General features: G+C 45.6%; 1 protein-coding gene across 2 annotated transcripts in view; it reads right to left on the bottom strand.

Moving 5' to 3' along the window:
• Positions 1-315: 315 nt before the first annotated feature.
• The window catches only part of LRRC28 (leucine rich repeat containing 28), an 83,771-nt gene continuing 68,976 nt past the window's right edge, over positions 316-15,110 (bottom strand). For both annotated transcript variants that reach the window (XM_082253177.1, XM_082253178.1), the window contains exons 8-10: positions 12,911-13,086; positions 3,501-3,660; positions 316-661 (exon numbers count right to left, since the gene is read on the bottom strand). In XM_082253177.1, the coding sequence (XP_082109303.1) occupies positions 589-661; positions 3,501-3,660; positions 12,911-13,086 (409 nt within the window). In that variant the 3' untranslated portion in view covers positions 316-588. The remainder of the gene's footprint in view (positions 662-3,500; positions 3,661-12,910; positions 13,087-15,110) is intronic.

Genomic DNA, 15,110 nt, shown 5'->3' on the forward strand with positions numbered 1-15,110 from the left:
CCAAAACGAAGGACCGATAAACTGCAATATATTCAATGTTTATCTTTTTAAGGCCTGGTGTTAGCAACTTAAGACTTAGTCCCCCATTGTAGCATATTTCTTCTTAACCAGTCCCCCATTGTAGCATATTTCTTCTTAACCTTATCAATGCTCTCTCGTGTGTGTGTATATATATATATATATATATATATATTACACTCTTCAACAGTTAACCCATACACACACAGTACCCCTTTATAGTCCATCACATTATACCATCTCCTCATTTCACCCTCCTTGTTTCAACAACTATATACACTTATTAAAAGTTAAGGATAGATCTGTTGAATCTCTTCATTCAAAAGTATTTTGGAAGGAGCTTCCACCTCCCTGTGGTATTAATGATTCATCTGTAAACACAGAAGTAGAAAATTGTCTTTTTGGAGAAGTCTGTGGGAAGGACAGTAACGTGTAATAGCTGCTAGATGTTGTTGACAAGGTTGAGGTCTTTTTCCAAATACAGGAGGTCCTGGTCGCTCCTGATGTTTGTACAGTGAAAGGACCGCAGAAGATGGGACAGTCAGAGATTAGTGGTGAAATAAATTTGCATCAACTCAGCAGGTCAAATGTCTGCAGACACTGGGTGGAGCAGCAGTAAGCCACAAAACTGACAGCTGTTCTCCTGTAAAAACAAACCAAAATAGTATTTTATTTATGGTACTTATATAGTGCCTTCTATTTACACAGTGCAGTACATATATACACTATATTACCAAAAGTATTGGGACGCCTGGCTTTACACACAGATGAACTTTAATGGCATCTCAGTCTTGGGTCCGTAGGGTTCAATATTGAGTTGGCCCACCCTTTGCAGCTATAACAGCTTCAACTCTTCTGGGAAGGCTGTCCACAAGGTTTAGGAGTGTGTCTATGCGAATGTTTGACCATTCTTGCAGTCTCTGTTCTAAATCATCCCAAAGGTGTTCTATCGGGTTGAGGTCAGGACTCTGTGCAGGCCAGTCAAGTTCCTCCACCCCAAACTCGCTCATTCATGTATTTATGGAGCTTGCTTGACCATACGCCTAAGGCCCCTTTCACACTTATGCGACCAAAAATTTGCGTGATTTTACGCCGCAATTTTACTGCGAATATCACTGGAGTTAAAGCAATGCCTATGTCTATGGACCTCAAAACAAATTAAAAACGGCCCAAAGTAGTGCAGGGACTACTTTGAAGCCGTACAGGTATGAACGGTACTCATTGGAAATCATGGAGGACGACTTGTCATGCGACTTTGCAGTCCCAAATCACAGGACAAGTCGCACAAGTGTGAAAGAGGCCTAGGGGGACGCTCACACTGAACGCGGGTTTGAAATTGTGCGAGTCCAGCTGAACTCGCACAATTTCAAACCCGCATTTCAGTGCGAGTTCCAGGGCAATTTGAAAGACATCTGTGTGGGTTCATGCAGAGATGTCTATTGAAACTAGGGATCGACCGATTATCGGCAATGCCAATATGCACTTTCCCCGATATATCAGAATCAGCCCCGGAGGTTACCGATATTGCCGATATTTCGGGAAAGTGCTTGTACAGGGGTGATGCTTGCAGCTAGAGGCATCAACCCGGTACCGGCGTCCATAGCCGACAGTCAGCTGTCTTGTAATGACAAGCCGCTTACAAGGAGCGGACGCCCCCCCCCCCCCCCCGTGGCTCGCCTGGGTCTCTCGCCCCACCGGCAGACCCAGGCAACGAGCCTGCACAGCGCCTAAGACCTGATCAAAGCCGCATTCTGCTCTGATCGGGTCTTCATGTAAAAACCCGATCAGACATCCTTTCTGGGTACTCGGCGCCAAATAAAAAAAAAAAGACAGCATTCAAAACAGCCAAACTTGGCATTTTGAATGCTTTTAAGTGCAGAATAGGGGTTTGGGGTCTTTTAGACTCCCAGATCCCTCCACAACAGTACCTGTCATGTGCTAAAAATAGTAACTGTACAAAAATATCGGCCAATATTGGCCGATACCGATATTCAATGGCCAAAATATCGGTATCGGCAATAAAAAAACGACATCGGTCGATCACTAATTGAAATGGCCCCTGAAGTCGCCAAAAGTAGTGCGGGAACTACTTTTGGAAATCAGTGCAGTGCCGCATAGCTGGCATTGCACTGATTGGGACAGTGCCATTGCCAATATGAACTGGGGCTCAACACAAGCTGGAAATGTGAAAGCTTTGCCTTTATAACAGCCTGAGATTTAGCCATGATGGGAAATTTGGGAAGTTGCTGCGGGTATGTGCACTGCTAAGGCGCGGTTCACATCTCTGCAAGTGGGGAATGCGCCTGAAATCGCACTTGTTCCTGACCCGCAGAGTAATCTACTGCACTTTAGCAGACACGCAGGGGCTCCATTAACCACTTTACGACCGCCCGCCGCAGTTATACTGAGGCAGGCAGCCGCTCCTGGGCAAACCGACGTAGCTATACGTTGGTCACGCGCAGGAGGCTAGGGGGCGAGCGGGGTCTCCGATGCACTGGTCAGGTGGCTCCGATTGCCGCCGGACACCCGCGATCGTTTCCCGCTGAGAGAGAAGAACGGTCGGCTGTTGTAAACACAGCTGACCGTTTTTCTCCCTGAAATGATCACAGAGCCCCTGTGATCCTTCTATGTAGGATCACAGGTCTCTATGATCATTTCACAAGCCACACCCCCCACAGTTAAAAACACACCCCTAGGTACACATTTAACCCTTTGATCGCCCCAGGTGTTAAACCCTTCCCTGCCAATGTCATTATTACAGTAACAGTGCATAATTTTAGCACTGATTACTGTAGTAATGTCACTGGTCGCCCCAAAAGTTTCAAAAATGTCAGTTAGGGTGTCCGATCTTTCCGCCGCAATGTCGCAGTCCCGCTAAAAATCGCAAATTTCCGCCATTACTAGTAAAAAAAAAAAAAAAAAACAATAAAAATGACATAAATCTTTCCCGTAGTTAGTAGACGTGAAAACTTTTGCGCAAACCAATCAAAATATGTTTATTGCGATTTTTTTTTCAAAAATATGTAGCAGAAAACAAATTGGCCTAAAATGTTAAAAAATTTTGATTTTTAATTTTTTTTTTGGGGAATGTTATATAGCAGAATGTGAAAAATGTTTTTTTTTTTTTTTTCAAAATTGTCGCTCTTTTTTGTTTATAGTGCAAAAAGAAAAAAAATCGCACAGGTGATCAAATACCACCAAAAGAAAGCTCTATTTGTAGGGAAGAAAAAGGACATAAGTTATTTAGGTACAGCGTCGCACGACCGCGCAATTGTCCGTTAAAGTAACGCAGTGCAGAATCACAAAATATGGCCTGGTCAGGAAGGGGGTAAATCCTTCCGGTCTTAAAGTGGTTAATTCTTCACGTTCGCAAATATGTGAATGGCGCTTTAAAGATTGCGATTGACCAAGTGAAATTATCAGTTTTAGTAACATATAATAAACTCTTCAATTTACAGAAATGATCCAGTCCCTCAAATTACCCTTGATGAAGTCCGGCCATGGGGGTCTCCCTCAGAGGAAAGAGCTTTGGATAGACTATGGTAAACATTGACTGGCTGCAGCGATGACAATGTCCCAGGGGGCACTGCAACAACTCCAGAAGACTTCTGGGCAATGAGATGTGCGACAGACAACTTAAATCTAAAAGCAAATGAAAGATATTGGTTAGTATAAAGCAATTCAGTAAAAAAATAAAAATAAAAAAATAAATTTACTTCTCTCACATTTTTAGACAAATAAATGTAAAGGTAACAGATATGAAAGCTTCCGAAATACTACAACATGAATACAATGCTGATAAGATGTTTGAAGAGAAATTATTTTAGCAACTGCCATTATTTATTTTTTACTGTACATGATTGAAACATTTCCATTATGTTTTTTTTTCATTTCCTCATACCCTGCAATATATTTAACCCTCTTCGGACCCCATAGGGTGTGCGCACGGGCACACACCAATCATCCCATGCGCCAGGGCCACTGATAAGGCAGTAAAGCTGGCCCTCCTGTACTGGGACTGGGTCCTATCAGTTCAAAAGGGCTTCCCTTCTCTCCTCTCCACACAGGGAGAGGTTTCAGGATGGAGAGAGGAGGAAGTGGCCAGTAAATGTTATTTACAGGCCCCTTCCATTTCTGAATGAACACAGTGAGCGATTGGTGCCAATTGTTCCTGTGTCCATTTATCGCTGAAGCATAGTAAACTGTTTTTTTTTTTACTATGCTTCGGTTTGTGAATGATTAGGAAGCCTGTGAGCACCTTTTATTAATGCATCAGTGCAGCTGAGGCAGCACAGAAAGCGACTGATGAATCTATGTCCTCAGTCTCTGTCTCAAATGTGAGACATCAGGGGTCTGTTTAGACCCCTTATATTTCACCAAATATATAAAAAATTTAAAAAAAAAAGTAGATACGTTTTTTCCTGCACTGATGAGGCCGCACTGACAGGCACTGATGGGGTGGCACTGATATGTGGCACTGATAGGTAGCACTGATAGGCAGCATTGGTGGGCACTGATGGCCAATGATAGGCAGCACTGATGGGCAGCACTGGTGGGAAATAATGGGCAGTGCTGGGCAGCACTGATAGATTGCAATGATGGGCACTGGTGGGTGGCACTGATATATGGCAATCATGGGCAGCTCTGATGGTGAGGGCACTGAAAGGGTCCCTGAGCCCTGATTGCCATCCCTGGTGGCCATAGGTGGGCATCCCTGGTGGCTCCCCCCCAAGGGTCTGCACTGGTAATCAATGCTCTGATTACCAGCACAGACCCCCACCCCCCCCTTTCAGGAGAGCCGCAGATCGACTCTCCTCTACTCGTGGCTACTTGCGTCTGCCTGTGAAATGGTGGCAAAGTACGGTGCTTAAAATTCTACATAAGGGACGGTTTAAACACCTTAACAGGTTACCAGTTTAGAGTAAGGCCCCTTTCACACGGGCTTTCCGATCAGGTCCGCCTGTTTTTTCAGTTTTTCAGGCGGAACTGATCGGATGCTCCATATACCTCTATAGAGTAGCAGATGTCAGCGGTGACATGTCCGCTGACACCCGCTGCTCTCCGATCCTGTCCGTGAAATTAAGACGGATGGAAACCCTACTTTGCATATATCTGGAGGATCGGATTGGATGAAAACAGACAGGCGGTCCGTTTTAATCCGATCTCCCATAGAGGACAGCGGGGCTCTGACAGCACTGTCCCAGCAAAGACAGTTGAGACAGACCTGTCAGATGTCTGCTTAGCGGGGATCGGCGGATCGATCCCTGCTGAGCAAAACGGAGTCCGCCGCATGGAAAGCCCGTATGAAAGGACCCTTACACAGGAGGTCTGATACTAAAATTATTGCTCTCACCCCGACGTTCACTACAATACCCCAGTAAGCACGTGGGGATGCTTTACAATTTTTTTATTATTTATAAAACTTTTTTCTTATGATTAACTTTATTGCTATCACAAGGGATGCAAAAATATTTAAAGTGTAAAGTGAGAGATTATAATGCAGTTAAGGCCCAGAGGTGTACATCCCTGGGGTACACCTAAAAAGTAACTCCACTTTTGTTGGAGAATAAAAACATTCCCCTCTGGGTGATCTCTGTACATTGCAGGGATTTTAAACTTTGTTGCAGATTCCTTCCTTTTGTTATTCTGAAGAAATAGCCGTTTGTTTCTCTGTGTTCATGTGCAAAATGGATGTGAACGGGAGTGACTTTATAATTATCAATCAGCTGCGGCACTTGCAAGGTGCTAATGAGGACAGTTGTAGGGTCTGCTTTCCTTTAGACGTGATTTTCCTTTGGAAGTATCTCACCAAAAATTCAATTTTGTGTTGCAGGGGATTACCAAAATATGACTTGTATCTTAGAGCAGACTTCTAGGAAAAAATTAAATTTCTCTGATGTTCACTGACAGAAACAGCTCATGATCTTCTTAACCATTGGGTTATACTGCCGCCTACAGAAGTAGGGCACTAGGCAGAAAAAAAGTCTGACTAAGCGTATAGGCAGTCCCAGGGGGTATACTCCCTCTCTCTGCTATAGGTAGTCAGTTTTGTTACAAGCAGTGTCAGAAGAATTACAACTCCACAGAGGGGTGGGGTGCTGTGTCCTACGAACATCAGAGAAATGGATTTTCTGTTAAGTCAAAAATCCCATTTTCTCTTTCGTTCATTGGTGGACACAGCTCCTGATAGTCTTAACCATTGGGATGTCCCAAAGCAGTGTTAAACATGAGGGGTGGGAACAGCCAAAAAGAAATTCCCAAGGCTAAACATTAGCCAACCAGGTAAACAGGAGCTCAACCAAAACAACTGGAGCTCACCTGGAAAAAACAATACACCCTCAAAGAGGACCGGGTCCTCTAAACAGCAGCCTGCAAAACCTTGTGGCCAAAGGAAGCCTCTGCAGATCCCAACACATTCCTTTTATAGAACTTTGTGAAAGTGTGCACTGATGACCAGGTGGCTGCCTTGCAAACCTGCGTCACTGACGCCTGATGACGGAAGGCCAAGGAGGCACTGAGCGCCCGAGTAGAGTGTGCCTTGACAGGGAAAGAAGGAACCTGACCCTTGATGAAATAGGCCTGAATCACTGCCTGTCTGATCCATATGAAAATGGTCGCAGAGGAAGCGGACAACCCTTTCCGAGGCCCATCCATAAGCACAAATAGTGAGTCTGATTTCCTAAAAGACTCAGTAGCTGCCAGGTACACCCTAATCGCCCGAACCACATCCAAGGCATGCAAAGCAATTTCCTTTGAATGTTTTGGCCTGGGACACAGGGAGGGCTGGAACGACCCGTTTTGCCCATCTTAGAATGCCGGCTACCTCCAGAGCCCCCAGGACACTTCTTGTGCCACCCTAGTGATTGACATAAGCCACAGCCGTGGCATTGTCCGATTGATTGTGCACTGGGCATCCCTGAAGATGATCCGTCCAATGGTCTGGGCACAGTCTGATCACTCAGAGTTCCAAGACATTGATCGGTAGTCTGGACTCTTTCAGTGTGGAGAGCCCCTGAGCAGAATTTTTGCAGAGGGCGCCTCCCAAGCTGGACAGACCATCATCCGTGGTGACCACTGTCCAATAGGGGATAAAGAATTTGCCCAGCCGAAGCACCAAAGAATGAAGCCACCATATCAGGAACTCCCTCGTTCCCTGGCTCAGCCATATCTTAATGTCCAGAGACTGCGGAGTCTTGTCCCATTTGGCCAGAATCTCCCTTGCAGGGACCTCGTATGGAACTGTGCAAACTGAACTGCCTTGAAGGTAGACACCATCAGGCCCAGCACCCGCATGCAAGTCCGGAGGGATGACCATCTGTTGGGCAGCAGGAAAACAAATTGCAGCCTGCAATTTCTGGAATTTGTCCAGAGGAAGGAGCACTTTGGCTAAGAGTCCAGAGTCAGACCCAGATAGTCCAGCTTTGTGGACAGAACCAGAGCAGACTTCTGAAAACTCAGAATCCAGCCGAACTCCCTCAGAGATCATATGGTGATTTCCAGGTTTTCCACCAGAGCAGTAGGAGACTCCGCTCGCATAAGGAGGTCGTCCAAGTAGCCCAGTATCACGATCCCCCACTGGCGTAACAATGCCAGCACTGGGGCAAACACTTTTGTGAAGACCCGAGGAGAAGAGGCAAGACCAAAGGGTAACACCGCAAACTGATAATGCTCCTCTCCCACGGCAAAGGGGAGGAAGCGCTGGTCAGCCATTTGTCTAGTCGCAGGCCGCATACCCCCCGCCCTATCCCCAGCATAGTGCCCTGCCCCTACCCCAGGAAGTGGAACAGACCACCCACACAGCCCCCCATAAGTGGAGGGGGGGTAGGATGGGGGACAGATGAAGGGGGGCGCCTGATGGTATGGAGGGGAACCCTGGGCCAGGAGGAAAGCTGCAATTCGAGCCAAGACCTGGTTGTATGCGACCTTGCAAGGAGTTTAACTCGCAGGCCAGCCCCTATTTGGTGGGGCTATGTCGCGGCCGACCTAGCGTGGAGCTGAGGTCAGCGCACGTGCGCTGGCCAGACTGGGGTAACCACTGGATCTAGATTACCCAGCCCATCGTCCAGTGCAGCAGTTGATTGTAGATCTCACAGGAAAAAACCAAGAGAAAAATTTCTATCAAAAAAGAAAAGATTGCCAGGACCAGAAATCCCAGCAAGGAACTAGGTCTTTGCTCCTGACTAGGCAGAATAAAACCTATAGCAGAGAGGAGTATACCCCCTGTGACTGCCCATAGGCGCAGCCAGACTATTTTCTGCCTAGTGTCCTACTCCTGTAGGGGGCAGTATAACCCAATGGTTAAGAAGATCAGGGGCTGTGTCCGTCAATGAACGAAAGAGAAATCAGTCAACCAATCACACAAGCAGGAAATTACATTTCTCGGGGTTTTCTCTATACCAGCCTTTTTTTAAGGTTTCTTCAGGGGTGCCTTGGCAAAATGTCTAAAAATTGCCCCGAAATTGTATACAAGCTGGTGGGTGGATGAAACCTGCCTTTTAAATACACAAAGCCACAGGATTTTGTACACCATTACAACCTTCTAGCTGCCAACTTCCTAGCAACCAATAACATCATCAGTTGAAAAGGAAAGTTCATTTTCATTTACAATGTGACTAGTGTAGCAATTGTATATGCTAATATTATTTTTTTTCTTTTTTATTTGCTATTCCCCCCCCCCGAAAGTGGAGATACCTTTTAAAAATTGTTTAAAGAAAGGTATATAGAGACACTAATAGACACATAGTGGTGGGAAACTTATTAAACCTGGAGTTTGATGCAGCTGTGCATAGCAACCCATCAGCTTCTAACTTCAGTTTTTTTCCAAATAAGCTTTGACAATAAATCCTGGAAGGTGATTTGTTTCTATGCAGAGCTGCACCAGATTCTGAGTGCTCCAGTTTTAGTATATCACCCACTATTATCAGCTGTAGGTGGTTTAGTTACAAATCAGGGTTTTCTCAGTGACAGGTCCACTTTCAGCTAATTTAGGAACCAACACCCTGTACTATGTCAAATTCTCTAGGGCAGACCACATCTGAGGAACACTCCGTTTTCCTGATTATAAAAACATTTCCTGCACATCATACACACAGTTGTGTCCTTCCCCACTTAGGTAAACAGATCTTCCAAGTTACCTAAATGATATTTAGTCTAAGGGCTTTGATTACCTTGGCAATAGATATGAATTAATTCAATGAATGTATGTTCCTGGATATAGTTTACTAAATTTAGACCAAATCAAAGATGTTTTTGTGGCTTTAAAAATGGAAGCTTTGATGTATGGCATGCTATGGAGTTTAACTTAGTAACTTAACCACTTGCCTAGCAGGCACTTTTACCCCCTTCCTGCCCAGGCCAATTTTCGGCTTTCAGCGCTGTCACACTTTGAATGACAATTGTGCAGTCATGCTACACTGTACCCATATGAAATTTTTATAATTTTTTTTTTCTTTTTACACAAATAGAGATTTTTTTTTGGTGGTATTTAACCACTTTACGACCGCCAACTGCAATTATACTTGCAGTGAAAAAGGAGCAATCAATGGCCCTAGGTAAAAGCATACTCCTCCATCCACCATTTGCAATATCCAAATGTATTTACTTATTAAAAGGTATTTATATACCAACAAATTACACAGTAGGGATAGACGGATATGTTTTTTTCAGGGCAGATACCGATATTTTGGTCACAACGTATCGGCCGATATTTTGTACATTTAAAGTTATGAAAAATAAAGACAATTTTTGACACAAATCTGGTACTGAACATACAAATTTTTGTTTAATGGCTGGCTTGCTGGCACCCTGTGGTGGGTGGCTGGCTGGCTTGCACCCTGTGGTGGGTGGCTGGCTGGCTTGCACCCTGTGGTGGGTGGCTGGCTGTCTGGCCCCCTGTGGTGGGTGGCTGGCTGGCTGGCACCCTGTGGCTGGCTGGCTGGCCCCCTGTGGTGGGTGGCTGGCACCCTGTGGTGGGTGGGTGGCTGGCTGGCTGGCACCCTGTGGTGGGTGGCTGGCTTGCTGGCACCCTGTGGTGGGTGGCTGGCTGGCTGGCCCCCTGTGGTGGGTGGCTGGCTGGCTGGCCCCCTGTGGTGGGTGGCTGGCTGGCCCCCTGTGGTGGGTGGCTGGCTTGCTGGCACCCTGTGGTGGGTGGCTGGCTTGCTGGCACCCTGTGGTGGGTGGGTGGCTGGTACAGGGCCTATGGGTTGCTGGCTGGCTGGTACAGGGCCTGTGGGTGGCTGGCTCGCTGGTACAGTGCCTGTGGCTGGCTGGTACAGGGCCTGTGGGTGTGGGTGGCAACGGGCTGCTGTGGGTGGGTGTATGGCTGTGATACACTCCTGGGAGGCTAGTCCTGACTCCAGACAAGACTGTCCAAGGCAAGGGAGGCGACCTGAGAAGGCAGAATGACGTCACAAAAATATTGGTAATATCGGCCAGTTCCGGGGCCGATACCGATATATATCCGGAAAAGTTGATATCGGCCCTCCAATAATCGGCTTTGCCGATAATCGGTCAATCCCTAGTACACAGAGCTTTACATATTATAAATTTACATTGGTCCCTGACCTATAGGAGCTTACATTCTAAGATCCCTACTTCACGTACATACACTTACTATGGGCAATTTAGAGGGTAACCAATTAACCCACCATCATCTCTGGAGTGCAGGAGGAACGTGGAGGATACCCACGCAATACAGAGAGAACATGCAAACTCCATGCAGGCAATGTTCTAGATAGGATTGAAACCAAGGATCCTAATGCTGCAAGACAGGAGTGCTAACCACTAAACCATTCACGGCTTACATAATGTGGAACTAAACTCTCTCAATCAACATTATTTTTTATCCTTAGGCTGCTAGCGTTAGTAAATAGATAGGAATGTATTTTATATTTACTTGTTTTAACCTTTTTTCTACATTTCTTCAGCTACTTCCAGGTTTCTGGCCTATGACAAAATGTCATACATCATTTTTTTTTCTTCTTTTATCTGGAGGGGCTTTCTCAGCTAAGCACACCCTCCTGCCTGCATCCCCAAACGAAGGGCAGATGAATTCCAGGAAGTAAATGCTACATGAACCATCTGCCCTTACTCAAGATAGCTGCAGGTAGAAATGCCATGGGGAGTGGTGTTTTTCAAAGTAATTTTTCAACAAAATGAAGACATAGCCGGGTGGGTGAGTTTGCTGTGAACAATAAAAATTAATCAAGTAGCATTTTCAGCTTGTGGTGCTCAGATACCGTTAAAAGAGAAGTTCAGGACCAACACCAGTAGATGACATGGCTCCCCAAATCATCACGGACTGTGAAAAACTATGCATTTCATTTGGAAATCAAGGTCCCAGAGTCTGGAGGAAGAGTGGAGAGGCCCAGAATCCAAGTCGCATGAGGTCAAGGGTGAAGTTTCCACAGTCAGTGATGATTTGGGGAGTCATGTCATCTGCTGGTGTTGGCCCACTGTGTTTAATCAAGTCCAAAGTCAGCGCAGACCTCTACCAGGAAATTCTAGAGCACTTCATGCCAGCAGCGGGGAAAACAATCCGATCCCTGCTCCTCACAGGCAGGAAGTCGAGTGAGGGCAAGATGGACTCTATGGTTTTGGAGGACAGGAGCGACGTCAAACATTGTCTCCTAGCAACAGATTTAATGAGCCAATTTATTTTCCTCACGAAAAAAAAATGACTTTTTTTTTCCTTTCCTATTGTAGATCTGAGGTCTTTTTGATCCCAGATCTCACAATAAAGAGGACCTGTCATGCTTATTTATATTACAAGGGATGTTACATTCCTTGTAATAAGAATAAAAATGATCAAAAATTTAAATAAAATAAAAAACTGTGTAAAAATAATAGATAAAATAAATAGGAAAAAAAAAAAGAAATCAAAGCGCCCTGTCCCCGTTAACTCGCGCGCAGAAGCAATCGCATACGCAAGTCCCGCCCACATATGTAAACAGCGTTCAAACCACACATGTAAGGTATTGCCGCGATCATTAGAGTGAGAGAAATAATTTGAGCCCTAGACCTCCTCTGTAACTCTAAGCTGGTAACCTGTAGAAATTTAAAGTGTCGCCTATGGGGATTTTTAAGTACCAATATTTGTCGCCATTCCACGAGCGTGCGCAATTTTGAAGCATAACATGTTGGGTATCTATTTACTCGGCGTAACATTATCTTTCTCATAGAAAATAGAAAAAAATTGGGCTAACTACTTATTTATACACAAAAGTGAATTTTTAAAAAAAAGAAGACCGCTGCGCAAATACGGTATGATAAAAAATATTGGAACAATCTCCATTTTATTCTCTAGGGTCTCTCCTAAAAAAATATATAATGTTTGGGGGTTCTAAGTAATTTTCTAGCAAAGAAAACTGATTTTAACTTGTAAATAACAAGTGTCAGAAATAGGCCCAGTCCTTAAGTGGTTAAAGTAGTGCAGTGCTGAATAGTAAAAAATGCCCTGGCCTTCCGGAGCTCAAGTGGATAATAATAAAATAAATTAATATTGCAACAAAGAAATTCTGGCACCCTTTCTTCCATCACGGTTATGGCAATTAGGCGCAACCCAAAACTCAGGTGCAGATATCCCATCCCAAGGTCTCCAGGAGAAATACAAGAAGTCTGTATTAATGCAATCCGTGATCATCTACCAAGAAATGAGTTAGGAGTTTTGAGTGGAATGAAACGTTAAACAAATGCAACAATCAGGAAACATTTCCCAATCCAATGCTCAAACATAAAAAACACAGATCATTCAAATAACACCCATGATCTGCATAAATCACATGTGTCCTCGTGTGAGATGAGTCAATCCTGCACAATGTGTGTGACTGATATACATACAGAGAGAAAACACTTTTCTGCTTTGCATATGAATGTGTGAGGATGGAGCTTTCACCTGGTAAGAATGAGCACAGTGCAGCATGAAGAGAACGCAGAGCCAGCTCCTGTAGAGGCAACACTGAATCACATGGCAATCCGATGCCCTTCACCTCCGCTGGCAGATGGACGCTGAGTGGTCCAGAGGTGAAGGAGAGCAGCTTTGTTTCAGATACTGGAACGGGAGAGCCGCAGCTGTGAGGGATGGAAGGAAGGAAACTGTTAAACATAACATCATGAGGTGTCTTTTCTTTCCTGGAATTCTCTGACAGAGGCATTGAGAGTTCTACGAAACTAAGCCGGCTCTTTATTAGAAAATGAACGCCAAGCTCTTAGCAGGTAGCCATTCCCAATCACTTTGCAGTGGAAAATAGTGATCATTCTTTGGCCTCCATCCAAACAGACTCAGCAGCATTCTAAACAGGAACTCACAAGAAACACCTCGCATAGATCTACAAGACATTTCCACACTTTGCACTGCAAATAAAATAAACTCTACATCTGCTGAGGAAACAAGTATATATATATATATATATATATATATATATATATATATGGGGCCTCCAAACGTTTCAGTACAAGGGCCACTTCACATTAGACTTCCCTTTACATCACATTCCCCTTTACATAAAACCTCCCTTACATTGGGGTCCCCATTAGAGTCCCCTTTATATCACAGTCCCCATAAAAGTCCCCCTTACTTCAGGATCCCCATTAGTGTCCCCTTTATATCACAGTCCCCTTCCAAGTCCCCCTTACATCAGTTTTGTGCACTGAGATCACGACTTTCAAATAGATGATTGCACTGTACGAATTTTATAATTACACTCGAGTATAAGCCGACCCGAGTATAAGCCGAGGCCCCTACTTTTACCACAAAAAGATGGGAAAAATGATCGACTCGAGTATAAGCCTAGGGTGAGAATGCAGGGCGGCGGGCATGGTACAGGAGAATGCAGGGTGACTGGCATGGTACAGGAGAATGCAGGGTACTGGCATGGTGCAGGAGAATGCAGGGTGGCTGGCATGGTGCTGGAGAATGCAGGGCGGCGGGCATGGTACAGGAGAATGCAGGGTGATTGGCATGGTACAAGAGAATGCAGGGTGACTGGCATGGTGCAGGAGAATGCAGGGTGGCTGGCATGGTGCAGGAGAATGCAGGGTGGCTGGCATGGTGCAGGAGAATGCAGGGTGGCTGGCATGGTGCAGGAGAATGCAGGGTGACTGGCATGGTGCAGGAGAATGCAGGGTGACTGGCATGGTGCAGGAGAATGCAGGGTACTGGCATGGTGCAGGAGAATGCAGGGTACTGGCATGGTGCAGGAGAATGCAGGGTACTGGCATGGTGCAGGAGAATGCAGGGTACTGGCATGGTACAGGAGAATGCAGGGTACTGGCATGGTAGAGGAGAATGCAGGGTACTGGCATGGTGCAGGAGAATGCAGGGTACTGGCATGGTACAGGAGAATGCAGGGTACTGGCATGGTGCAGGACAATGCAGGGTACTGGCATGGTACAGGAGAATGCAGGGTACTGGCATGGTACAGGAGAATGCAGGGTGACTGGCATGGTACAGGAGAATGCAGGGTGACTGGCATGGTGCAGGAGAATGCAGGGTGACTGGCATGGTACAAGAGGATCCGGGGTTGTGGGCATACTACAGGAGATGCAGTGCTGTGGGCATGGTACAGGTGGACCATGCCCGCAGCACTGCATCCCTTGTAGTATGCCCGCAGCCCTGCATAATGGCAGGTAGTGCAGCAGTTTCCCTTACCTGTTCCAGAGGCGCCTTCATTTTAAAAATGGCGCCGCCCGGCGCCGACACGTCATTGCGCACGCGCCGCCGCCGCTCGTACACTTTCGGCTATTCCCGGCCTCTCCCGAGCGGCGGCGGCGCAATGACATGTATGCGCCATTTCTAAAGCTCAAGCACGTCGCAGCGGACGGGAACTTTTTTTTTTTTCTTGACTCGAGTATAAGCCGAGGGGGACGTTTTCAGCACAAAAAAATGTGCTGAAAAACTCGGCTTATACTCGAGTATATACGGTATCTTGTTGAAGTGAGGTGAAAACACTTTTAGAGTACTTGCAGCAATCAATCCATCACTTTATAATTATATATATTTTTTTAAATTGCGTTGATTAAGATAGATTATTCCTTTTATATCGCCGTCCCCTTTACATAAAGTCTTCCTTAATTCAAGATCCCCATTAGAGTCC

The sequence above is a fragment of the Pelophylax lessonae genome (assembly GCF_965119305.1).
Source record: "Pelophylax lessonae genome assembly, chromosome: 4".
NCBI classification, from domain to species: domain Eukaryota; kingdom Metazoa; phylum Chordata; class Amphibia; order Anura; family Ranidae; genus Pelophylax; species Pelophylax lessonae.